The 24,071-nt window shown below is 46.2% G+C and overlaps 3 protein-coding genes across 14 annotated transcripts in view; 1 reads left to right on the forward strand and 2 right to left on the reverse strand.

The window, feature by feature from the left end:
- The window catches only part of NCBP1 (nuclear cap binding protein subunit 1), a 31,875-nt gene extending 28,453 nt beyond the window's left edge, over positions 1–3,422 (reverse strand). Inside the window, exons 1-4 of one of the 2 annotated variants that reach the window (XR_005931608.1) lie at positions 3,112–3,259; positions 2,778–2,863; positions 1,831–1,931; positions 373–529 (exon numbers count right to left, since the gene is read on the reverse strand). Coding sequence is in view for 1 of the 2 variants with exons in the window: in XM_030004705.2 (XP_029860565.1) it covers positions 373–529; positions 1,831–1,931; positions 2,778–2,863; positions 3,112–3,145 (378 nt within the window). In the remaining variant the exon portion in view is untranslated. Of the gene's footprint in view, positions 1–372; positions 530–1,830; positions 1,932–2,777; positions 2,864–3,111 lie in introns of both variants that reach the window. The other variant, XM_030004705.2, reaches the window with a different exon arrangement.
- Positions 3,331–19,336, forward strand: TSTD2 (thiosulfate sulfurtransferase like domain containing 2). 2 transcript variants are annotated; one of them, XM_030004707.2, is made up of 10 exons: positions 3,331–3,555; positions 3,751–3,912; positions 3,943–4,103; positions 5,773–5,881; positions 7,566–7,691; positions 9,629–9,734; positions 11,439–11,557; positions 12,212–12,370; positions 13,299–13,437; positions 14,744–19,336. In XM_030004707.2, exons 1-10 carry the CDS (start codon positions 3,448–3,450, stop codon positions 15,001–15,003), a joined length of 1,449 nt encoding a protein of 482 aa, XP_029860567.1. In that variant the 5' UTR covers positions 3,331–3,447; the 3' UTR covers positions 15,004–19,336. The 2 variants fall into 2 exon arrangements, with proteins under 2 accessions (XP_029860567.1, XP_029860566.1); XM_030004706.2 differs by having other exon boundaries at positions 3,751–4,103.
- The window catches only part of TMOD1 (tropomodulin 1), a 30,499-nt gene continuing 25,226 nt past the window's right edge, over positions 18,799–24,071 (reverse strand). For 8 of the 10 annotated variants that reach the window (XM_030004709.2, XM_030004708.2, XM_030004714.2 and 5 more), the window contains exons 8-10: positions 23,131–23,274; positions 22,244–22,388; positions 18,799–19,754 (exon numbers count right to left, since the gene is read on the reverse strand). In XM_030004709.2, the coding sequence (XP_029860569.1) occupies positions 19,690–19,754; positions 22,244–22,388; positions 23,131–23,274 (354 nt within the window). In that variant the 3' untranslated portion in view covers positions 18,799–19,689. Of the gene's footprint in view, positions 19,755–20,528; positions 20,595–22,243; positions 22,389–23,130; positions 23,275–24,071 lie in introns of all 10 variants that reach the window. The other 2 variants (XM_030004716.2, XM_041120982.1) reach the window with 2 other exon arrangements.

The following is a 24,071-nucleotide window of genomic DNA, read 5'->3' on the forward strand; positions in this document are numbered from 1 at the left end:
GCCACAAGAAGATCATACACCTCTGAACACAATAAAAGTGCATGACTTTCATCTATCTGATACATTTGACTGTAGAACAGGGGCAGGTGGGGGCGGGCACCTCTGTTTAGTGCAAATTAATTTGTCACTGGGAAAATACACAGTTGCAAGTCAATTTTGCAACTGTAATATGATTTTTCTCCCCTGAGGAAGGAAATACTTGTCACACAATACACATCTCTTGGTATATCTACAGTGCACTGCATGTTGATGCCGGAAGAGACTGTAATACACACTGAAAGGCCCAGCTCTTCTGCAACAAAAAGGTGAAAGGAGAAGGAGAGAAAAAGGATGAGCAAAAATGTAAAACAAACAAACAAAAAAACCACTTACTAAATGCACAGCTTCGTTATACATATTGACTTTCAGACATTCTTTAAGCTGACGAATCATGGCTTCTACAAATTCTCCACCAAAATTGTAGTTCCTGGCATTCAGCAACCCAACTAGTGTTGTGTAAACAGTAAGTTTTTCTGGTAACAGACGTGCACTGACACAGAAAAAGAAACATGGTGTTAGTTGTTTATTCATCATGTGCCAATTGGCAACTGCATAGCATCTTAGAATCTGCTTATTGTAAGTTAAACTTGTCTCACTAGGAAATAAGAAAAAAGTGCTAGGGTGATCTTACAGTTCTGTCCCATGGTTAGTATTTTACAATCTTTTTTTTTTTTAACTACAGTCATTTAGAAAGGCAGGTGCCACTCTCAAGTACATTTAAGGTATGTGCTTTTTATTTATATCTAATTTCTGAGTATTCCAGAGGGTTGGTCAAATAACATAAGTGACAGAATTTATGCAAGGATGTAAGAAGTTGTTTAAGTTCGTAATTTAGAAATAATTTTATTTTATTACACAGCATAATCAGCAAGATTACACAACAGGCACATGCATTTTACGCTATTAATTTTGATTCCAAGTTTCTCAAGTCAAAGTACCTGATTTTAAGCACAGCATAGGGAAGGCCAGGTCCTACTATAAAGAATTCATTTTCCTGAGCCATTTTTGTATGCATGTAAGCTAACTGTGTATTTTCAAAAGTATCTTACTGCTATAGGAAAAAAATGTACTATTTGCCTTGTATTAACAAATATTGCTACAAAATAAATCTAAAGTATCTGCAAAACCATAGCACAGGCTAGGGCTGAAACACTCACCCTCTTCACCACACCCCTCCTTCATACTTCTACTTACCACCGCAGACCCTGAATAACCCCTCCCTCAGACACCGCTCAGTGACCCTGACACAGGGCACCTCTGCTCCTGCAGTTCGCTAGGGAGAGGAAGGAGAGCTGTCAGCCAGTGGAGAGACCGCTTTCAGCTCTTCACGTTCCCAGCTCCCCTCCTCTAGCAAATGGGCTTACAAAGACAGGAGCATCTCATTGCCAGAGAAGAGGAACAGGCAATGAAAAAACAGCACAAATAATAAGACTAAATAAGTGTTAGCAGCCAACAGCTTCGGTGCTCTTGCGCATTTCATTGGGAAAGAGGATATTGCCCAGCATCACTGCGTTTGCATTGCTACCAAAGAGCAGCTCTGAAGTTTCTTCTATCTGCTTTGAACCTTTGTACACATTTCAAGTCAAAGCAACATAAAGAGGTATTTTCCTTGAATTACACCTAGTACATACCAAGCTTATTCCGCTATTTCTTTTGTTTGTACTAAAACAAACTCTACGCTATAACAGCAATTGGGAACTAAAGCCATTCTTGGCATTTAAACTACCTTAAACACATAAACTTATGCACAGAGAAGCACCTCCCAGATTCCCAGACCTCCTGCATACATACACAGTACATAGTATTCTTAGTATCTTGCTTTTGTAATTTGGCAGATCAGCTTCCAAAACACCAGCTAGGCCCTCCAAGTTGCTCTCCAAAGATGAATTACTCTAAAATAAAAAATATAAAAAAAAGTTTCATTATCAACCAGGCAATACGAACCAGCCCCCGACTCTCACGTGGAAGACAAGGAAGTTGGGTAAGAGCATCCTTTTACGTCACCTCCTTTTTCAGAGCAACGATTCAGTTCTGTTAGCAGCAAAGAACCACTCTCACTTGCCTGAAAGAAGCAGCAGCTACTCCTTAAGAGAGCTGCACGTCCCCCTCAAGGAACCCCAGTGCTCCCCTGGGAGGCAAGATCTAACACTGCCTCAAGGACATCTTCATAAGGTGATTGAGCCTTGATTAATGACACAGCATGACATGAAACACCTTCACGACTTGTTTTTCAGTGCACCACCCTTTTTGTCCTTATCCTTTCACCCGCCTTTCTATTAGTCTCAAATCCTGCCAGGACTTGAAACCCATGCCACAGGCAGACCAAGTATGCTTGGCAGACTGGAACCAGCACCAACATCCGCAGATGCAAAGTCACAACTATTAGCTGGCTGTTTATCATTGCTTGGAAGAGAAAACACTCCTAATTAAGCACTTGCCCGTTTTACAAAAGCTGACAACCTTCCCACTATCTCATGAAAAAAAAGTATTTTCTTTTTGCACGGTTAGCACAGATTAACCGCTAACACACAACACACAGATAAGGGAAAAAAATAACAAAAACCAAGCCACTTTAGCTTTCTCGAGCTGCTGCCCGGGCCCCGAGGCGGCCCCGGCCCCGGCCCCGGCCCTGGCCCTGGCCCCGGCTCCGGCCCCGGCCCTGGCCCCGGCTCCGGCCCCTACCCAGACCCAGGCCCAGGCCCCAGCCCCGGCCCCGACCCCGGCCCCGGCCCGCCTACCTTCTCTCCCACCCTGCAGATGAGCGACTCGAGCCTCTCCTCGATCTCCGACGGCTCAGATGTCCTCCGCCTCTTGTGGGGCTGCCCTGCTCCAACACACCGAGCACACCGTTACCACCAGAGAGCCCTCGCCCCGGCCCACCTCCATCCCGCCCAACCCCTTCCTCCCGCGGCGGGACGGGACGGGACGGTCCGGTCCGGTCCGGGACGGTCCGCCCCGGCCCGGCCCGGCCCTCACCGCCCCCGCCACCTGCAGGGGCCGCGGGTGGGGATGGGGGGAGAAGACGACGGGGTGGGGAGGGGAGGGGAGGGGAGGGTGTGCCGCGGCGCTCACCGTCGCTGTCGTCGCTGTGCCGCCGTCGCGACATGGCGGGGAGGCGCGCGGGGGGCGACGCGGCGGCCGCGCCGAGCCGGGACGCCTCGCGCGGGCCAGAGGGGAGCGCGGTCCTTCCGCCGACCAGCTTCCGCCCCGCCGCCGCTCTGCTTCCGGGGCGAAGGGCGCGCGGCGCGGCGCCTCTGCGCTCGCCGCTCTGCGGAGCGCGCGCCGGCGCGGGTGACGTCGGGGGTCGTGGCGCCGGGCGGGACCGGCGCGGAGAGGGACGCGGGCGTTTCCCGGTCGTTCCGCTGCCCGCGCCCCGGGGCTCCGGTCGGCCGCCTGCCTGAGGCGGAGATGGTGCCGGGCGAGGCGGCGCCGCCGCCCGGCGCGGGGTCGCCGCGGGGCAGCGCGGCGGCCGAGGCGGTCGCCGGCAGGAAGCAGCGCGCCTTCGCTCGGAGGAAGGTGGGTCGGTGCCGGGCGCCCGGGGAGCGGGGCCGCTGTGTCTCCCCGGGTGGGCTGGCGGCGGCGGGGGCCCGGCGGACCTCGGGGTCGGCCTCCCGGCCCGGGGCGGGGGGGTGTCCCGGGCGGCGGCGGCGGCGGCTGCTGCAGCAGCAGCGGGGAGCGCTGGTAACGGGTGGCCCTTGTGGTGCGTTTCAGGCCTTTTCGCTGTTCGTCAAAGCAAAGGAGGTGCCGGCCGCAGGCCGGTGTCCCGCCGGCGGAGAGGGCGTGCGGTGGCGGTGCTGCCGGCAGGCGTTTGAAGAGCTCCCCGGCATTCACAGGCATGTGGCTCTGCAGCATGCCGGAGACATCGGGCGGCAGGCGGGGCTGACGACTGACGCCGGGCAGCAGGCAGGGCTGCCGGCAAAGGAGGCAGCTGCTGAAGCGAGCCCCTCGAGCGGCCCGGTGCCGGTGGGCGATGCGGACGGGCTGAACGGGCACTCTTGTAGCACTCCTGAGATCACCTGCACGCTCCCGGACACGAGCCGCATTAGCTATGATGACCTGACAAGGTAAGAAGAAGTCCCGCAGCGGTTTGGAGGCCTGGTACTGGCGGGGGGGTTGCTGGGCTGCTTAGGCTTCACACGGTCTTCTGCCAGGACTGCTTTTTCTTTTTATGAAGTTCAGTCAAGCGACACTTCAAGATACAGAAGGAGTCTTCCCTGGTATTTGTTTAGATCTTCCAATGCTTCAGATACCTTCCTGAGATGCGTCGTTAGATCAACGGGTGTAGGTACCTTCCAGGTGTCGCTCGGTTTATTTGAATTCCTTTCACAACTGCTCACACCTGTACAAAACATGCAAATTACCGCTGTGCCGATAAAGAAGTAGAGATGCTGCATATTTGGATGGCAAAGCTGGGAACTTCAGAGAATGGAACTATCAGAGCTGTATCATCCCACATTGTTAAAGCAGACCTGTACAGGTGTTACACCGTCGTGGTTTAACCCCAGCCAGCAACTAAGCACCATGCAGTTGCTCGCTCACTTCCCCCCCACCCACCCAGTGGGATGGGGGAGAGAAGCGGGACAAAAAAAGTAAAACTCGTGGGTTGAGATAAAGGCAGTTTAATAGAACGGAAAGGAAGACAATAATAACGATAATAATAACAATAATAAAATGACAATAATAATAATAAAAGGATTAGAATATACAAAACAAGTGATGTACAATGCAATTGCTCACCACCCACCAACCGATGCCCAGTTTGTTCCCGAGCAGTGATCCCCCCGAGGTCAGTTCCCCCCAGCTTATATACTGGGCATGACATCACATGGTCTGGAATACCCCTTTGGCCAGTTTGGGTCAGCTGTCCTGGCTGGCTGTCTCCCCTCCCAGCTTCTTGTGCCCCTCCAGCCTTCTTGCTGGCTGGCCATGAGAAGCTGAAAAATCCCTGGCTTAGTATAAACACTGCTTAGCAACAACTGAAAACATCCGTGTGTTATCGACGTTCTTCTCATACTGAATCCAAAACATAGCACTACACCAGCTACTAGGAAGAAAAATAATTCTATGCCAGCTGAAACGAGGACATACACAGTGGCTTAGATCTATGAGTAAGGAAGGACCATAACAGAAAAGAGCAGAACAGCAGGGTATGCTCGGCGCAGGTCCCTTTTCTCTGCTTGTTCAAGTACCTTAAGGGCTCGTTAGTTACGAATGAGTAGGTTCACAAAAATGTTTCTGACTCTGAGAGAGTTCAGCTTGTGCTGCTCGGAATGCCAGCACACACAATCTCACTGAAAATTTTAGCTTTTTAAATTCGATAGCTCAAGCACTTGAATTTTCAAGTGCAAGTTTGTCAAATTAAGCATTTAATGGGTCGCTTGTGTGCACAGAAACCAATAGTTCTTGTGCCCTGTGTGTTGAGAGAAACTTGAGTGAGCGCATGATAGGCCACGGGCAGAGATGTCCCATGCAGCACAGATGAGTTAATTTTGTAACCAGTCCCAAGAACTAGGAATGTGGGAGCTTTTTTTAGTTCATATTTTTTCTCTTCGAAATAAATCAAACCCAGCAGTGCTAATACCTCCAAAGTTTGTTTGTGGTTTTGTTTTTCTCCCCGCATCTGCCAGACGAAAATTGTCTGCTTTTTGAATGGTTACTGCTAATCGTACATTTTTGTGCTTTCAACCCTAACATCCTTTTCCTGTTTGTTCATCTTTGCCATGCTATGGACAGCAAGGTGGGAGAAGTACTTCTGTATTACTGTTACTGTGAGGTGAAGGATCCAGAGAAAGTTTGTGCTTGGCAAAAGGCTCTGTGCCAGCATCTGCATCTCACTGGCAAGGTAAGGTTTTAAGCAATGGTTGTATTCTTAACAAAAACCCATCTTCTTTGCTTAGTGCGGGATGATGGGGCTTGTGGAGAACCAGGTGTTTTGCACCAGAAGGTACTAGTCTGTTATCCCATTAAGAAAGGCACTCAGACTCTGTGAAGTATCATTTAAAACGCTATTTAAGGGCTAATGCTACAAAGAAAAAGAAAATAATACAGATAATCTTAGATTCCTTTCGATGCTGGGAACCCTGAGTTGTGCAGCATTGAGCGAGCCTCTGATCCACACACAGCACACTGTGCAGATGTTGTCCTTGCAAGGGTTACCCCATTTCCATTATTTTAACTGTTAAAGATTTTTTTACAGGAAAACAAATCTGTTCATAACTCAGGCTGTCAAACAGAAAGGCTATTCACATGAGAACCTCTTGATGCACTTTTAGATAAAAGCAAGGACACGCAAGTGGCATAATCACTGGTATCAACAGGGAGCTGCATGCAGGCACGTCTGTTAGGATTATTGGGCTGGGTTTGTCCTGTGGCTAGAGGATATGTGCAGTACAACGCAGCCTGAAGGCCAGGCTTCAGGTGCAGTGCCGTGCAGCATGGGTCTGGATTTGCTCCGGTTAACTGTTATGGGTATCACTAATTCCTCAGTGTGCAATGGTCCTCCAGTCAGAACCACTCCACCAAGCTGTAATTCATACTGTCAGGAATGAGATGAGAGCAACTGACACCTTAGACCACACCATAAGATAGCAATGCTCATTCCTGCACAGCATCTTTGTTCTTTTCATTCCTGGCAGACTGACCAAGGAGGTGAGTTGGCTCATCTAACTGGCCTTTTGAGGTTGTAGGCAAAGGTGAATTTTAGCCTCACGAAGCTGATGTTCCTAGGCTGTCTGTGGGGAGAAGGATTTTTCAAGAGGGCAGCCTGGAGCAGGAGACTACTCTTATCTTTGACTTGTCTTCCCAAGTAGCTTCTTTTTCTCTGCCAATGGTAGGCACCTTCCCTGTTCTACGTCAGTATAGGTCTGGGGGTGAAATGTCCTGATGCAGTCACTTCTTTATTTGCTCAGCTGTCTTGTCTGGTGGTTGGTATTTTTCTCAATTTTTAATTTTTTTTTTTCCATCTCCAAGACAGGTACAGCATTTGCCTTCTCAACCAGTTGTTTTTTTCCCTGCCTCTTATATTCAAATTTTTTTTTTTTTTTCACCACTTCAGAGTTTTTGTTCATTTGTCAGTGCTGGAGATAAAATGACTCGCACTGTAATTTAATATTACATGCAATATTATGCATATTCACATTTTCCTTTTCGCTGTGTGAGTCATTGGGCACAATCCCATTGTTCTTCCTGAGGCAGACTTCCCGTGGGAATGTTAATGCTGACTGCAGTATTTGCCTGTTAACCAGTTAGCATTTCTCTGTTTATTGCACAAACTTTTCTGACTGTCTTGACGTCATTCTTTTGAAATGGCTCAGAAGTGATTACTGGGGGTTTATTCCTATTTTATTTACTGTCTTTTTTATGGTCAGCTTCAGTATAACCATCTTTTCCTTCCTTCCTCAGTAGTCTCTCTTCTGAACATATTTCTGTGTCTGCCTTTTGTAACCCAGTCATATTTTGCTAATTTCACTGTGATCTGTTTTTGCTGTTACTGAGCATTAGCCCCGGTTTGTCCTCTTGCCTTCTAGGTACGAGTTGCTTCGGAAGGGATTAACGGGACAGTTGGTGGAAGCAAAGTAGCTACCAGTCTCTACATTGAAGTTATGCTTTCCCAGCCTCTGTTCAAAGGCATTTTGTGTCAAGAGGATTTCAAGGTACGAAAAAATAATTTCTACATGGACATTGTTAATGCAGGACATTTAATTTCTGAGAAATAAGCACATTGCTTCTTGGTAGTATTACTTCTGCTCTAGCAGTTCTGCTCTCCCAGCACTGATCTAAGCCAAGAGTTCCTAACCTTGCTTTGTTTAGTTATCTCTGCTGGTTTTCACCAGCAGTAGCAGTTATCATGAGCAGTGATAGCAGCTGCTACGAGCTTTGGCAGCTATGGGTACAGCTGCAAAGCCCCCCATACAGGTGAATGAGGGAGTGTGCTTCAGCCCCACTATTCTTCAACAAGCATTTACTCCAACCCGACTGCCAAAACCAGTGCATCACAACATACACTTACCCAAGCAGAGTATTCCCACACTCTCCTCTTACTCCTGATTTGAGATCCTTCCCTAGCCTACTGGTTTAGGTTCACATGGGCTTTGGTGTCCTTATAGGTGCACTGTCAGTTCCATGAATTGGATGTCTTCTAGAGAGAATACACAGGCAGAGTCAAGAGGTTTCTCTCTACTCCAGTTAGTGCCTGAGTGGAGGGAGAGCGAGGTGCTAACTTCTGCTTGAGCCTGAGCATATGTGCTGATTGCTGTTTTCAGATGGTGATGGCAGCTGTGGCTGGCACCGTATGGCATTCTGGTAGGCTTTTGCTGCCCCAGCACTGTAGGTACTGGTTTCTCTGTGAGGAAGGAAAGCTGCTGCTTTTATAGCATTTTTCTTTTCCACACAGTTTTATTTTTTTTTCCATAAATATCTAGATTAAAGGAGTTAGTGAAACTTGTGAAACTCAAATCCCATGTAGAGCTGCAGTGCTGATTCAGTCTTAGCTTTTTAACTGTCTGTTGTGCTTGGCTGAATTTCAAGAGTAGATGTGACCTGTTAGTTACAGTCATGTGTGGATGCAAAAACTGAACAGGGATGGAATTTTTCCTTAACCTTGGTAAAACCTCCAACCCTGCGTGATCTCTCTGGGCATCAACATTCATGCATTAGTACATGGTGGTATTTTCTGTCTCACAGTTCCTCTCCATGCTGTATACCCAAGTAAGTGGGGGTTTCAGGTCCCTGTGCCGTGAAGACATGGGCATAGAGGAGTAAAAATTGCTTGTGGGGCTATGAAAATATTCAGTGGCCACTGTAGGTGCTGCAGACTCATATCCTTGATAGCTGGGACAAGTGCCACAGCACTGCACTTTTCTTTGAGTGTTTATATGCTTGATAGTGTCTAAGCCATGTTTGAGGCTCAGCCCTGCAGAAATTCTCACTTCCTATCGCCTGCAGTGGGGGTGCCTACCAAAAAGGGCTTGCCGAGACCTCCAAAGGGGAAATCCTGCTCTTGAGTTTGGGAGGGGCTGGGGGTATCAGATGCCACTGTTAACAGATCTTGAGCCTGGCTGACCTCCCATGTGTCTCTTTCAAACCCATGAACTACTGCAGTTTCCATCGCACGTGCCATGACTGCAGGCCTAGCTGTCCTTGCGTTGGGCATCAGAGGGGTTGAAGAGAACTGCAGGGCCCAGATGTGTCAACAGGATCCATTACTGGAGGTTATTTAATATTCCTGTCAGGGTCAGCATGCTCTGTAGGGGCCTTGACTTTCTCATGACAGGTGCTAGTGACATTGTTTCTGACTAAGACATGTCCTTCTTCTCACTCCTCGGTGACTCCGCACCTCATGCCAACTGGTGCCTGTCTTGCCTGCAGAGTAGTCATTAGGCCTAAGACACCTGTCTGCCAGGTTGCAGTAGGGGTCCACTGCCTAAACCTCAGGATTCAGCATGTGGATTTCAGCGGGAGAGACATTTCTTTCCCTCAGTCACTGAGACACTTCGTGTTCTAGTGAGCTGTAGAAATTAAACTGAGTGGGTAATTTCAATCTTGACACCTGGCAAATTTTAGTGGATTGGTTTTGTGTTTCATTTCCTAGAGCAGTGCAGGAGGAGCTCACTGTTTCCCAGACCTTCGAGTTGGAGTATTCAAAGAAATTGTACCTATGGGCATTGATCCAAAGATAGTGTCTTATAAAGAAACTGGTAAGTTGATTTAATGAAAAATAAAGCCTCTCCCCCAGCTGAGAGGTAAGTGAAGAATAAAGTACCTTCATCAAAATAATGTCTTTCTGCATAGTGGCCAGGACCCAGGAGAAGTAGGTACAGAAATTGAATTCTTATTGGTAGTCAAAAGTTACTGGTGCAGGGAATTTGCTGGCCCAGATTTTGGGTTGCTAAGTGTTCAGCTGCCTCAAAAAACTTCAGAATTAACTTTCTGTTTTGCGGCAAACAGTAATAGTTCAAATGACATCAAGCAGTTAGCTTGGTTTGGAGTAGGGACATACCTTGTGCTTTAGTCAGGGAGTAAGTCATTGGACACCTGCTAAAGGCAGATGTAAGGTGAAACTATGTGTGATGGTTAGGAAAGACATTTCAATGCATGAATATATTCATATTTGTTCTAAATATTCTGCAGGTGCTTGAGACTGCTCAGAAGTGATATCACATAAAGAGCTCCAATGCTCTCTCCCACTGTAGTTAGCTTGCAGTAAGTACCAAGCTGTATAGGAAGAGCTTTCCATGGAGTGTTCTTGTGGATCCAGTGCATCCTGGTCCTGTGGATGCTGAGAGTTTTTTTTTAGAAAAGGCTAGAATCCCACTGAAGCTTACAGTTCAGTATATACATGTTCCTATATTAGGGACTGCTGACTTGGCTTTACTTCTGTTGAAGTTAACAGCCATGCTCCTGCCTTTTACACTAAAGCAGAGTGAAGTTCTGCATCAGGTTCATGCCACCCCCGTAACACAGGCTGCGTAGCTGCTTCATATGGATTATGCCCCATAAGATGTTACTGGCTATGCATCTGCTATGAGGACAGTTACGTAGGTGGTAAGCAGGAGCACAGCAAATAGCAATTAACAGAGCAGTTTGGGGCTCTTTTTACCTCGAAGAGATTTTGTTGGTGGTAAATTTCAACAGTATCTTTTTGTGGTTTTCGCAGAGGATTATTTTTTTTTCCCCATTTTTTGGCAGTTTGTGGGATGTATGTTTGGATATTTATTTCTTTTTTTTTTTTCTTATCCTCCTATTTTACGACGTTTTGTGGAGATGGTTCCCACTACTCTGGCAGGTTTTCTGTAGGGCTATTTTTTTAATAAGGTAACGGATTTTGGTGGGGGAGGTTTTTTGTTTTTCAGTAGGTTGGGAGTCCGAAGTCCTGAGCAGCCTGAAAGCTGAGAAACTTTATGTAAATTGAAGTTGTACTGAAAGTAATAAATGCTTATGGAAATTCTCCATTTTTATCAACAGAGAAGAGTTTCATTGAAAAAATTGCATTTTTGTTGCTTCTGCACCTCCAAATGTAATGAAAGATGAGCAAAGGGAAGGGAAATATTTTTCACTCTTTCTTTCACAACTGTAAGAGTTGCCAGGGGGACATAACAAAGATCATAGAGACAGGCGCCTGTCTGCTGCTTCTTCTGTCATGTGGAACAGTGTTGTGTTTTCTTTCATTTGCCAGTAGGAAGCCAAACATGGATAAACTTGGCTGGTTGAGTTGGGATTAAAAGTCTGTGAACCGTCACAGAAAATTTTTGTTTGGAAATCTGAGAAGAATCTGGATCAGTGAGATCATACGTAACATTGTTTTGTAGTTCTGCTTCTCACTTCTTTCTCTTATTTTTCTTTTTTTTCCTTTTTTTCCTTTTTTTTTCTTTTTTCTTTTTTTTTTTTTTTTTGGGTTAAAGGAATCCATTTATCCCCTCAGGAATTTCATAGAGAAGTAGAACAGTATTTGTCTCAGGCTAGTCAAGGACAAAGTGATACCGTCTTGCTGGACTGTAGGAACTTCTATGAAAGTAAAATAGTAAGTATTGTTTGCCTGCTTCTTGCAGTGTGTTACAGGTGCTGGGGGGAAGCATTTCACATTGTGAGGGTGTAACCTTATTGAAAGAAGAGATTCCATATTCCAGATTGACTGTGATATGTACAAAGTTCAGTTTAGTAATGAGTATTAGACACAAGCAGCAGAGGACCTGCTCAGCGACTTAGCATGGAGCCTGCCCGACTAAGTGCTTATACAGCTTGGGGTAGGAAGAAGACAAAGTGGTCCATACAACATTAGCAGTGAATACGATACAGTCTGAGGTAAAAGTAGCGTAATTTGTAAGGATGTTTTCCAGCATTTTTGCGTTGTCCCATATGTCAAAAAGAATAGGGACATCCTGCTGTCACACCTACCAGCCCTCCTGCACTGTTGTAGCCCATCCTCTCTCTGACAGTTCTGTTCTATTACCTCCCTCTTTTATGTTTGGATGAGGAGAGAAACTGTGTCCAGAATCCTCTTACAGATTTCAACAGATATTTTGATGCATAAATGCAGCTGACAAACTGCCTAAAGCAGCTGCAGTGATCTGAGTGTTCTGGCCCAAAGATTTGTTACTTCCTCTAGTTCGAGGCACAAACCTTACCATGTAAGACTGCTTGTAACCAGTCGTTTGGCCATCTGTTGTTATTGCAGGGACATTTCCAGGGCTGTCTGGCTCCAGATATCAGAAAGTTCAGCTATTTTCCCAGCTACGTAGATGAAAACCTGGAGCTTTTTAAAGACAAGCGTGTCCTGATGTACTGCACGGGAGGGATTCGTTGTGAAAGAGGCTCTGCTTACCTACGGAGCAAGGTGAGATGTCATTCTGAGGCCTCAAGTGTCAGGGAGTTGAGACTGCTTTAACAGCAGCTGTCTTTTGCCAATAAATTATTATTGAGCACAAACTGCTCAATGAGCAGGTGGGGAGATAACTTTCTCTGATGCACGCTTGCCTCATGCTGTCTGTCAAGGACATGGGTAGTTTCATGCAGCTCAGGATGATCTGCGTGGACTAGTGTCACAGCAGAGATTGCTCTCTGAAAATAATTATATATCCATTTGCTGAGAAGAGGTATTTGTAAGTCTGCCCTACTCACTGTAGCGGTGTTTTAGGAGGGCTTGAGAACATTCTGCAGTGTTTCTACAAGCTCTGTCTAGGTTATGCTCTGTGGTCATTACTGCACAGCTTGAGCATCTCAGAGTAGTCAGTGCCTTCCCAGTGTTGTGGAATGAAATCCAGCACGCTGGGTTGTTCTAATTGTGCTTTCGATCCCACTCTTCTCCTGGATCCTTCTCTCAAAGAGCAAGGGAACAGCACACATATATGTTCTCCAGAGATTTAAACCTTGATTTTTTTTTTCTCTGCTGCACCAATGTGAACCCTGAGAAATTCTGCTCCTGCCAAAAGCTCACTACATAAAACCAGAATAAGCAGAGGTTCACAGAGGTGCAAAAGCATTTGATCTGTGATGCAGCAAACCTCCCTCAGCTGAGGAGGTTACCAGCCTTTTTTTGGCTGTAAGATTAAATGCACATTTGGGTTCATGTCAACAAGCCAGCATTGTGGAGCTGCCCAGTAATCCCTGGTGGCACTGCCTAGAGTTGTTGTTGGACCATCTGATGGTCACTGAGAAGCTGCTGCTTTTCGTTGACACCTGGTGTTGACATTTGCTTTGGGAACTCTGGCACACCACCACTGCTGCTGTCTCCTTCAGCTTTTCTGCTAATATGCTTTAAACAGGCAGTGTGCAGAGAGGTTTATCAGCTAAAAGGTGGAATTCACAAGTACCTGGAAGAGTTTCCAGACGGATTCTACAGGGGGAAGCTGTTTGTATTTGATGATCGCTACGCCATTTGTTCCAATGAAGATATCATCTCAGGTAGGACTAGATGATGTAAGTGCAGAAGGCTGGGAAGCTATTGCAATCATTTCCACAGAGATGTGCAGGAGGGGCAGCCAAACTGGTCTGTGTAGTTGTTCCTTATACTCGCTTCGATCTTTTAGTGCCATCACTTTTCATGATGATTATCAACTCTATGGCTTTAACACATAAAACAGAAGTGAGAGAAAAGGGGGTCACTAAACAGAGTTCCCTCAAAGTGGAGCAGTAACAGGAAGCATCCCCTGCAGGACAGCTGGTGTTATGAGCCATCTGCAGCTATGGAGATGTATGTCAAGCAGTACTGCTGTTGTTACCCACTTGTTGCCCACAGTGCTGATCAGACTGTGGTAGGCCAAGTGACAGAAGCGTTAAATAGTTCTCCTGCTGTCAGCTTTTCTCTGCTCCAGTAATCTCACAGAACATCAGCACAGACTGCCAGGCACTGGGAGAGTGGTGGCACTGAGCTCTACAGCACTTTGTTATTTTCATGCTTTAAAAGTTTCTGTAGCCTGTAGAATTTTCAGTGAACTCTGGTTGAAGTTAAGAACATTGCCTGGTCTTCTGGCTGGGGTTGCTTTTCAGATACTGCAAATTAAATACCTGTTTTCTTCTTCTCAGTTGCCAGGTACAAATAGATGGAATTTGGCTCTAGCCTTTTTTAGGAAGCAGTGCTGGTTTTTCTCTGAGTGGGTAACTTTTTGAGCATAATGTCCCATTCCTTCTGTGCAATTGCCATATACATCTTGAAGGTGCCTGGCTTGGTGTAGAAACAGATCACACAACAGAACACATCACAGCCAGCCCTACAGAAGTTTCAAGTGGAAGTGTTGGGGTATGCGCCTTCTTGATGGTACAGCTAAACTGGGCTGTAGCTTTCAGTTAAAGGGTTAAAACCCATCTGATGTGGAAGGACTTCAAGCCATTGCTTTTAGGTGGAAGGAAGCCCCATGGCACCCCCTTCCCCAGCAGGTAACATTCCTGCACGCTGGCTTGATTACCACCAGCATATCTTTCTTCTTCTCTTGGCAGCAAGAATCTTTAAATCTGTCTAATCTGAACTAGAGTGAGCACTTTTTCCTTTTCCTGAGAGACAGCCATCCTAAGTTTTTTACATAAAAAACAGAAGTTTAAAAATTAGCTAGGTTCTAGAAGATCAAGCTGAAGCAGGAATTAAAAACCTGGAAGACAATAGATAGCCACTTAAATGAGAGTTTGCAGCCCCGTGGTGCCATGGAGAACCCTCTGCAAGGGGGACAGATGGGGCAATGTGGATGTTAACTTTCTCTTTTCCTCCTCCCTCCAGCATGCAGATACTGTGGGACACTGTGGGACCAGTATAAACTTTGTTCCAGCCAGCACTGCCGGCAGCTTGTCCTGACATGTCCAAGTTGTCACAACAAAGGTCTTACAGCTTGCTGTCCTGTTTGTCAAGAGAAAGAACTCAAGGTGACTTCAAGGGCTTCAGGACAGACACTTAAGGAGGAATGTGAATGTACAAGGAGACGGCCAAGGGTACCTATTGAACATGTCTCGCAAAGAATGCTGGACGCAGGAAAAGATTAAGCTGTTTCATTAGCTAATCTGACGTGTGCTAATGCCAAGGGCTCTATAACCAGATCCCTATCTGCTATTCAGTTAGGTTTGGGAATCATGAAAATGTGTTGGCTTGGAAAGTCTTGTTCATACACTGCCTTTAAACCTAGAGTATGCCCTGAAAACCATCCATTACTTGACTGTGAATTACCAGACTGCCCAAACCCATCACCAGCACTCCAGGATTCCTCTCCCTGGCTACAGTCTTGTAGCATGGCCTCTACCGTGGGGATTTTGAAGCAGAGTGTGTGCGGTGGGACACAGCTGCTCACAATTCGAAAGAAACTAAAGGGACATAAGGACAATTCCATTCTTTTCCTCCTGCACAGAGATGGATCTGTACAGTCTCTCCATTGATCACATATTTGCTTCAATAGCTAGTGCTAGGGTGTGAAAACAGCAGATAGATCAGGTGCGTGTGGGTACATGACCAGATTAGAGCTGAAGATATTTTCCACGTACATGCCAACTGCCTGCATCTCTTACTTTATGCCAGTGAGAAGCAATGGGTAGTTACCTGAATTCACTGATTTCTGTCTAAAACTGGCCGAAGGCCAGGCTGAAGTGACCCCTCTTGTAACTGGAGCAAAGGCCCACAGATACTGTCTGCCCAGCCATACTTGTTGTGTGTGACCTGTAGGATGAACGGCAAAAGTAATCCTTACTCCAATGCTCTGTCTCCCCAGGAACTGTTGTTTCCCTCAACTTGTCCACGAAATATCCAGGGCTCAGCTCTGCTTGCACTACAAAAAAACCAACAGCTTGAAGCATGTTGAAACTGAGACACACAGAGAGGGGAGCACAGAGACTGTCAAAATACCAGCATTATGGCACTGGAAGTGATGCTGATTTGTGCATAAATGTCAGCAACAGCTGTAAGGGGATTGCAAAGTCCTTTACCCAAGTTAAATAATTCAAGATTTGGGCAGCATTTGTGCTTTGTAAACATGGGTGGAGTTTTTCAAAAGCTGTGAGATGTTTATGCAATTTCCAGCTCCTATTAGTGGAGAAATTGTCTTTGAATTTGAACAGATCCACAGCATATGAACTCAAAGAACTTCTCCACCTGCTGCTTTCTGTGCCTGATGCTGTAGAATGTACAAAAAGGTTTTATAAATGGTGTAGAAGATGTGTCTTGACTGAAAAATGTCTTTGAAACTTACTCTCATTTTTGGTACTAAATAGTAGTTAGTCATTAGGAAATCAAAATACTGGTTTGTTGGAGTTTTTTACTGGCAACTGCTTTTAAAAGCAAGAAAACAGTTTACTCAGGTTTCTGCAGTTGCTTAATGACAGTTAGGGCAATGTTATTTTCATATAGATTGTAACTTTCTCCCACAGTGCTATGAATTCAGCAAGGCCTCATTGTTGGCTTGACTAGCAACTTAAGGCCATGGGCACTGGTTCCATTAAAGCCACGGCAAGCATTTCTTCTTACTTCCAGTATTGCTACCATGAAATCAAGGGTTCATCAACTGTCTTTATGACTGTTCCTTTCATGAAGCAAAACTTGGGAACTTATGACTGTCTCCTTTGGGAAGCTTTCTAGGATGGTATTTAATAGTAAATCTGTGCACAGTCCATACTGGAAAAGAAATTGGAAAATTCCCATCAGTAGACATCTTCAGCAGAACTCTAAGCAGTACCCATGGTCCCCTGGCATCTTGCCTCCCAAGCTTTGCTGGCCAGTTAACCTCTGTGCTTTTGAGGACTGGAATATTTCTGGAAAAACATGCAAGCTCTACTTGCAGGCCTGGTCTAGAGCACTGACAGGAGTGCCCCAACTTGCATATTACACTCTTTTCTTCATGTATTAGGCTAAAAAGAACACAATTTTATAATTCAGTCTATCAGCAAGTCTGGAACAGTGTAATCTATTTGGAAGGCTGTTTCTGTATCACTTGCCAGTACAGAATGGCAACAATTATATTTTATACATAAACTTCTGAAACTCCTATGATGATAAATAACCTTTAGTGTTTCCATTGTAATTTTTAAAACATACTGCATAAATACACTTCACCTGTTACATTGGAGGTGCTTAATTCTGCAGAGGTAAATGCTGAAACCTCGCTAGTTGTCTGCCATGTGGTATACCTGGCTACAAGGTACAATTGTCCTGAGAGCTCCTGGCAGCTGGACATTCTACCTCAAAGGCAGAGGGGAGCCATGGGGCTTCTTTTGGTCCTTGCTGCACTAAGGCAAGGGAGGAGAAGGGTTTGAGATGTACAGACGGAGGCCCATAAAGCCAGGTTCCCTCTGCTGCAGAGAGGAGGTTGAGAGACATCCTTAACCTCCCTCTTGCATGTTAGCCCACGAGCAGCTTCTGTATCCTGGCTTCTGGATTAGTTACATCAGATTAATACAAATAAGGACTTGCCATGTGAAATGCTGTGTGGTGGAATCCAGGCACCTCAGTGATAATGCTTGAGAGAAGGCAAGTTAGCCCCAGGAAAGGTGAGAGTTAAGCAGGATTGGCTGTGACTGCCAGATGCTGCAGTCAGCAGATGGCTTTTTCCTCTTTTCCTGGAGAGCTGCTGGGACAAACAGTGATCCATTTGCTCCTAAATATCACCATTTTGTATCTCCATTGCTGCACAGCTTGATGCCTTTCACCACAAGGCCTGATGATGCCTCTCGGCACAGCCTGCCGCTGCTCAACAGCTCTCGCATGCATCGTTCAGTAAAGCAGCTCTATAAGGATCAACTGAGGACCATGGAGTGATCCTGCCAGCTTAATACACCTTTGGGCTGCATTGTTAATTTGGATGCTGCTACAGTGAAACACAGGACAAGGTTCTTCCATTTTTGTTTGTTTTTTTTTTTCTTTCAGGAAAAAATGTTGTTGTAGTATCCATGGTAATGCTCCCTGCTCTGCAGATACATCTCCTTGTGTGTCTGGGTTTCTTAGTAGCATCAGGATTTCCCAGGATAAGATGCATTTATGTTCTTCTGAAGCCAGTGGAAGAGCTGAGCCCGTACCATGCAAATCTGAGTGGATGGCTCAGCTGAAACTGTGTGTCTGTGGTTTGATGATTTAGTTGACCATTTTGAAGTCTTTGCAGTGTGTATGGAAGAAGGAGGCTGTCTGCCAGTTTTGGGTTTTTTAATATGTTTTCAAGTATTTTTCTTCTGTATTCTTTTCATTTTCTGATATGAAACTTGCTGGTGGCGGGGGGAGAAGCTATAGTGAAGCATTTTGTTTGACAGCACTGGCGCATTTATTAAGTTTTGAACAGCAACAAATATGTTTCCCACATTGCTGAAAGTACAGTGTTTCTCTGCTTCATCGGCCAGAGCTAAATCATGGGTGGTATTTGCGCATAAGCTCTGAAGAAATCTGTGGGACTTTTGCTGGAATATGTGTAAAAGGCTGCAAAACTTCACTCTTAACAGACATGTACAGACAGATTTCTAGCAAGTAACAACGTTTTCTAGGACATGTCATCAGACCAAGAAAAAGGCTTCAGTATAGCAATGCTTCTGCTGGGAGACTCTTCTTACCGAGCAGGCTCCCACCCACGTTAATAGCAGGAGTTTTGAATGGGATAATACTGGGTTCAATCCACTGCATGTCTGGGAGCTACGCAGCCTATGGGGAATTCCTCCCAGGCTAGATGATGGGTGGTCGACTGACAAAAGCTGTCAGACTGTACGCTGTGTAAGTTCAGGGTTGAGGTACTTCACTGAACAGCTTTTCTATGGCACAGCATTTATTGTTGCATTTATGCAGACACTGGGGACGGCAGTAAAAGAAACAATCCCTCGCAGAACAAAATTTAATTAATGGACATGGTCATCTAGACAAAACAGCAAAGAGAGAGAATTTGACTTGTTTCCAGTGGCTATCTGGACACACGCTTTTAACATTAGGAAACTGAAGGGAGTGGGGATTAGAGGAGAGGGCTCTGGTTTGCTGATTAGTTTGGCCATCTCTGTGGGGTTAGGATTTGCATCACATCTCTGAAGGTGATGGTTTTCTTCAGACATGCACAGCATAGAAAGACGTTAATCCACCTTAAACCGCTCAACTTTTGAGACTGTTTTATAATTGGTGGCCTTAAGTTCCATTTAATCAGGGGGCAGAGATCAATTTTTTTCTGAGAAACACAGGGATGCATTTGAAACAGCATCTCCACAAACTGACTCAGCAAATGTTGGTAAAAAATTGTGATTCACAATTCTTGAAATTAGCCATGTTTCCAGATAGTAGAAGTGCTTGTTAAACTAGTTGCTCCTCTGCAGTTACTTGAGATCAATTTGGAAAAAAAAAAAAAAATAAAGTATTTTTTTAATACTTCTATAATTTGTGTGGAACAGTTGTATCTTTCACTCATGCATACCACATCCTAACTGTATGAAACACCGTGCAGGAAGTTTATAGAAAAATTAGGTCCCAGGTTAATTAAGAGTCACTTTTACACTGGGATGTACTCTAAACTGAGATTGCGTGAAATTGGCTTGAATAGTTTCCAACTCTACAGAAAACATCAACAGTCCTACTGGATAAAATCTTCAACTACAGCCACTAGTTAATTTAAACTGTTAGTGCATAAAACAGAACCGAGGCACCACAAATACTCTGTCAAGGCACTTATTGCCTTAGATTTCCACAGTGTAGCACAGATCACCGGGAATGACCTCCACAGTCAAGAACTACACTCCAGTTCTGCACTTGGGAAAAATAGGCCCGTTCAACTCTGCAAGTCTTCTCTTCCTCACTGAAAAAGAAGAGGAAGAGGAGTCAGTCATGGCAACAGGAAGATGTGGATGGCAGGCTTGGCTTACCTGCTGTGGAAAGGAGCCAAGAGATGTACTTTCTGTCAGGAAAGAAACAGGATAGCATCAGCTTCTGAATTCCTGCTTTAAGCAGCAGGCACAGCCTTATGCAGTTTAAAATCTAGGAAGGTAGGATGAAGTTTCTCTCCCTATGAATTTTTAAGGCCAGAAGCTACTTTCAGCCTTATCTCCCTTATTCTACAGTCAATTATATTTCACACAGTTTGTAATCTGACTGGGGCCAAATCATCATCTGATGCTGACTGATGTAAAGACAGCAGGAGACGGATGCCACAGTTTTTCCTTTGCTAGTTTTTCTAAATCGCTATTTCAAATTTAATAAAAAATCCCATCTCATTTCTTATCTTAAGCCTTGAGCCTCCAGCCCTCTGATCATGGTCAACATGGTCAAAGCAGTCTCATATCTACTCTTAAAGTTGATTTACAGCTGTGGCAGCTACACTCATAACTTTTCAAGAAGTGTGTGTGAGGAAAAAGAAATAAAAAAAGCTATGAAGAGGATGCAGAAGATGATAGCTCATGAGGATGAATGTAAAAGCCTTCATAGTTTGTTCATATAGAGCATCTTGGAGAAAAGAAGCTACAGGACTGAAATCAAGTTCTGGTAGCATCAAGTGATGGTAGGCAAGAGCAGTGGGGTGCAGCACAAGCAGAGAGCTATTGCTGACAGGGAGGAAAATAAAGTTTTTCTATACTTATACATTGTCCAGGTGTGGAGCTGAGACGCTATTGCCAGAGACCATCACACCGATGAATACGAGCTGCAAACAAGAACCAAATCAGACAAAAATGCAGATCTTAATGGTCAAAGAGGCAAAATGCACAACTGTTATGTGGAAGGCAAGTGCTGAATTCCTCCCCTTACAGTAGGAACAATTAAAACACTAGATCCAAATCTTCCAGCTGATTACTTTGTATGCCAGGTGCTGCATGGTCATTTAAACCCTTGCTTTGTTCCAAAGGACGGAAAATAGCAAGCCTTTCCTGGTGCAGCTCTCTAGTGACCAGGAATGCAGCCACAGGCAGAATGAATATGCAGTGAACCGTAATACTGAGTATTCTGTGTGGTCACTGAAAAACTGGCACATACCTCTAAGCTTGGCTGTGCTTCCTAGGAGCATGGTACTGGCTGAAGCAAGATTGATTTTTTTATTTATTTTTAAAACACATCATACTTATCATCTGTCTAACTATGGCAGCCACTCAAAGCTGTTTTTCTGTGGCTTTTAAACCTGAAGTTGATTCATGAAGGGACAGAAGGCCCTGTCTGTAGTGAACCATATGCAGATGAAAATACATGGTTCCAGTTTTCCACCATTTCTTCACAGCTGGCATTTATTTTTATGTTTGGTCTTTTCTCAGACCCTGCCTGTTAGCCCTTGATTTCTAGATGTGTCTGGCAGAACCCAGCAGTACTAGTGTGGGGGGGAGCGTCCCTGGGAACCCCCAGCCCAACCCCTCGCTCACAGCAGGGCTCTGCCTAGCACTGGGTCAGGGCAGCTGCTGTCTCTGTCCCTGAGTCTTGCAAACCCCCACCTTCCGGGGGGAGGTATTCTTCCTAACGTACAAAAAGGACAATCTGCATACTTTTGCTTATTCCTCCCAGATATATTGTCTGCTGCTGCCGAGAAGGGGTTTGGTGCTGTTGTGTTTGTAACCACCCTGCCTATGCAGTTAGGAGCCGTTGAGTACAACGTGGCTGGTACATTGGCTGCATTCAATACTGCGCTGCTGGACTGATTTCCAGTGCTCTACAGCAGCTTGTAGCCAAGCAATGGAAAGCCTCTGCTGCATGCATTGGCTGAAACGGCAGTGTGCAAACTTGCCCATATTTTGCTCCACAAGCACTTCTGATCACTTCATTGAGGGTACAAAGCTAACAAAGCCCCGTGGCTTCCCACCCCTCCCTAGGAACACTCCCAACTTGTTTTGCTGAAGGGGATGGGCCAAGTCCCACTGCCATCAAAGTTCAACTCTACTACTTTTCATCTCCTTGTTAAAATGGGAATGAAGCTGGAAGAAGACAAGCAGTTGGCAGGAATCACAAGTGCTGGCAGCTCACAACCCATGTGCCATATGCTGTAACACGCACCGTACTGAAGCATGTTAGCAGCTCTCACTCCCTTCCCAACAAGACCCAACTGTTACTGCCAAAAACACTGCCCCTTCTGGGAATTTTAGCTGCCCAGCATCTCCAGGTTTGGAGCATGACAGCAGCTGCATTAGGGAACCAGTCAGTGAAGGCTGCTTTCCTTCTCGAGGGGCAAGTCATCATGAGGCCCTTCAAGAGGTGGTTTCTAATTCAAGTACCTCCACAGGAACCTTCAAGTGAGCAGTTCTGCCCTTCTCCCACCAGGAATTGCCCACAGGACCTTCCCATGCTCCCTGGCTTGCAGCCAGCGTGACTCACCTAGGTCATTGTTATTCATCATGGCATTGGAGGCACGGAGCCGGGGACCTTGCTGAGTGAAATGGTACCCAAACTTCAGCAGCGAGGTGTTTTTTTCCAACATGCTTGCGATTTCCATTTCTACTTTGTTGCCCAAGGGCTGACTCTTTTGAAAAAAGAAAAGCAAGCTGGTCAGGTCAGAGGGTGATTCAGAGCGAGCACTTAGATCTGCCATCTCCACCCCTTCCCTTCTTCTTTGGGCCTGTTGGTCCATTTGGCATTTCTGACTTGGAGCTGGTGAAACAAACCACTGGCCTCTTCCTGGTACAACCGAGTGGCTCCAATTCCTCCAGCAGACGTTCCCACAAGTCCTCTTGCCCAAAGACTTTATTTCTTGGACAGATTTGCAGCTAAGACATGTCTGGAGAAACTATGATTTTGAACTCCCAGTCACCTGTCCCTGAGCTCCCCATAGCTCAGCTGCTTCACTACTACACCCCAGGTTTCTGGGCGAGCTAAACTTGGCATGGCATCTGTACCACTGCACACTCTGGAGCTCTCCTTCTCTCTCCCTTGCATTGTAGCAAAAACTTCAGTTTTACAAAGTAGACATTATTATTTAAGTCCCTGCAAGAGCTCGGAGCAAGGCGTGATATGGGACAGCATGACTGCTCTCCAGGGCAGCACCAGGAACACGGAAAGCTGCTTGCACTGCCACAGCCTTTGTTAATTACTGTAGGTAGCAGCAGATGCCGCCCAGGAACTGCAGCAGAAACAAAGGGCTGAAACCTCTTCAAAGCAGCCTGGCAGTGGTGGTGGGCTGCTACCCTCCACCTTGACCAGCCACTCAATTTCCTGCAACCAGGACATGTTCACTTGATCAGAGCTTCCGCTCGTGCACTCTTTACCTGGTTGTCGATGCGCAGCTCTATGAGTGATGTGTTGCCCTGAAGTGCTTCGACAACAGCCAGGATCCCTGACCCAGAAATGAAGTTTGATTCCACATTCAGGCTCTTCAGTGTGTTATTGACCTTCAGCATTTCTGCCAGTGCCTGTGGGCAGAGGTGGGCAGGAAGAGCTGGCAGTCAGACAGGCAGGGACAGAGCACCCCGGAGCAGCAGGGGTTCAACAGCCCTCGCCTCTGGAGGACACCAGGAGGACCCTGCATGCTGAATGGTTTCCCTGTCACCAGATGGGCAAGCTCTGTGCAGGGTGAAGGGGGTTCGCCCCTGTTGCAGGGGGATTCTTGAACATGAGCATTCTGGAGGCCACAGCAAAACCTTGTATGGACAAACCCTTAGGGCCACCCAAAAGGTGACAGTCAACCCTTGCCGCTCACAACTTCATCTGTCCCTCTTCTAAAGCTGGCATGGTGATGGCAGGGATGCCGGCCAGTGTCGGCCCTGCCTCCTGCCTGACCAGCTCCCTGCCTGCACTGCTCCTTCTGCACCGGGCTGAGACGCCCATCACAGCAGGCAGAAAGGGGAGCGTCTGTCTTGAACAACAAGGGATTCTCCATGTCCAAGACGTCTTCCCAAGTGACATCACAACCATATTAATCACTTTCACTTCCCTCAGCAGGTAAGACCAGAAGTGGGCTGGCACACTCCCAACCCCCCCCCCCCCCACCTGACCTGATGATCTCATCTCATTTCATAAGCTGCATGGGAGGACCTGTCTACGTCATGAAACAGAAGGACCAGAAAGCGATGCCCAAGCAGCAGGGTTGCCCTGCACCCACTCTCACAGCACTTGTCTCCACAGCTCCCCAAGCCCTGCGCAGTACCCTGCGGGCCCACAGCAGCACCAGTGCTGTCTGCACAGGCTTCTTCCCCAGTCCAGAGTGCCT

This window comes from Aquila chrysaetos, chromosome Z, assembly GCF_900496995.4.
Source record: "Aquila chrysaetos chrysaetos chromosome Z, bAquChr1.4, whole genome shotgun sequence".
NCBI lineage: Eukaryota > Metazoa > Chordata > Aves > Accipitriformes > Accipitridae > Aquila > Aquila chrysaetos.

Excerpts from the sequence above, each read along its gene's own strand:
- TSTD2 (XM_030004706.2), top strand. The coding sequence starts at position 3,448 with ATGGTGCCGGGCGAGGCGGCGCCGCCGCCCGGCGCGGGGTCGCCGCGG. Across the intron at positions 3,556-3,750 it reads GCGCCTTCGCTCGGAGGAAG|GCCTTTTCGCTGTTCGTCAA; the intron begins GTGGGTCGGTGC and ends GGTGCGTTTCAG. Across the intron at positions 13,438-14,743 it reads CAATGAAGATATCATCTCAG|CATGCAGATACTGTGGGACA; the intron begins GTAGGACTAGAT and ends TCCTCCCTCCAG.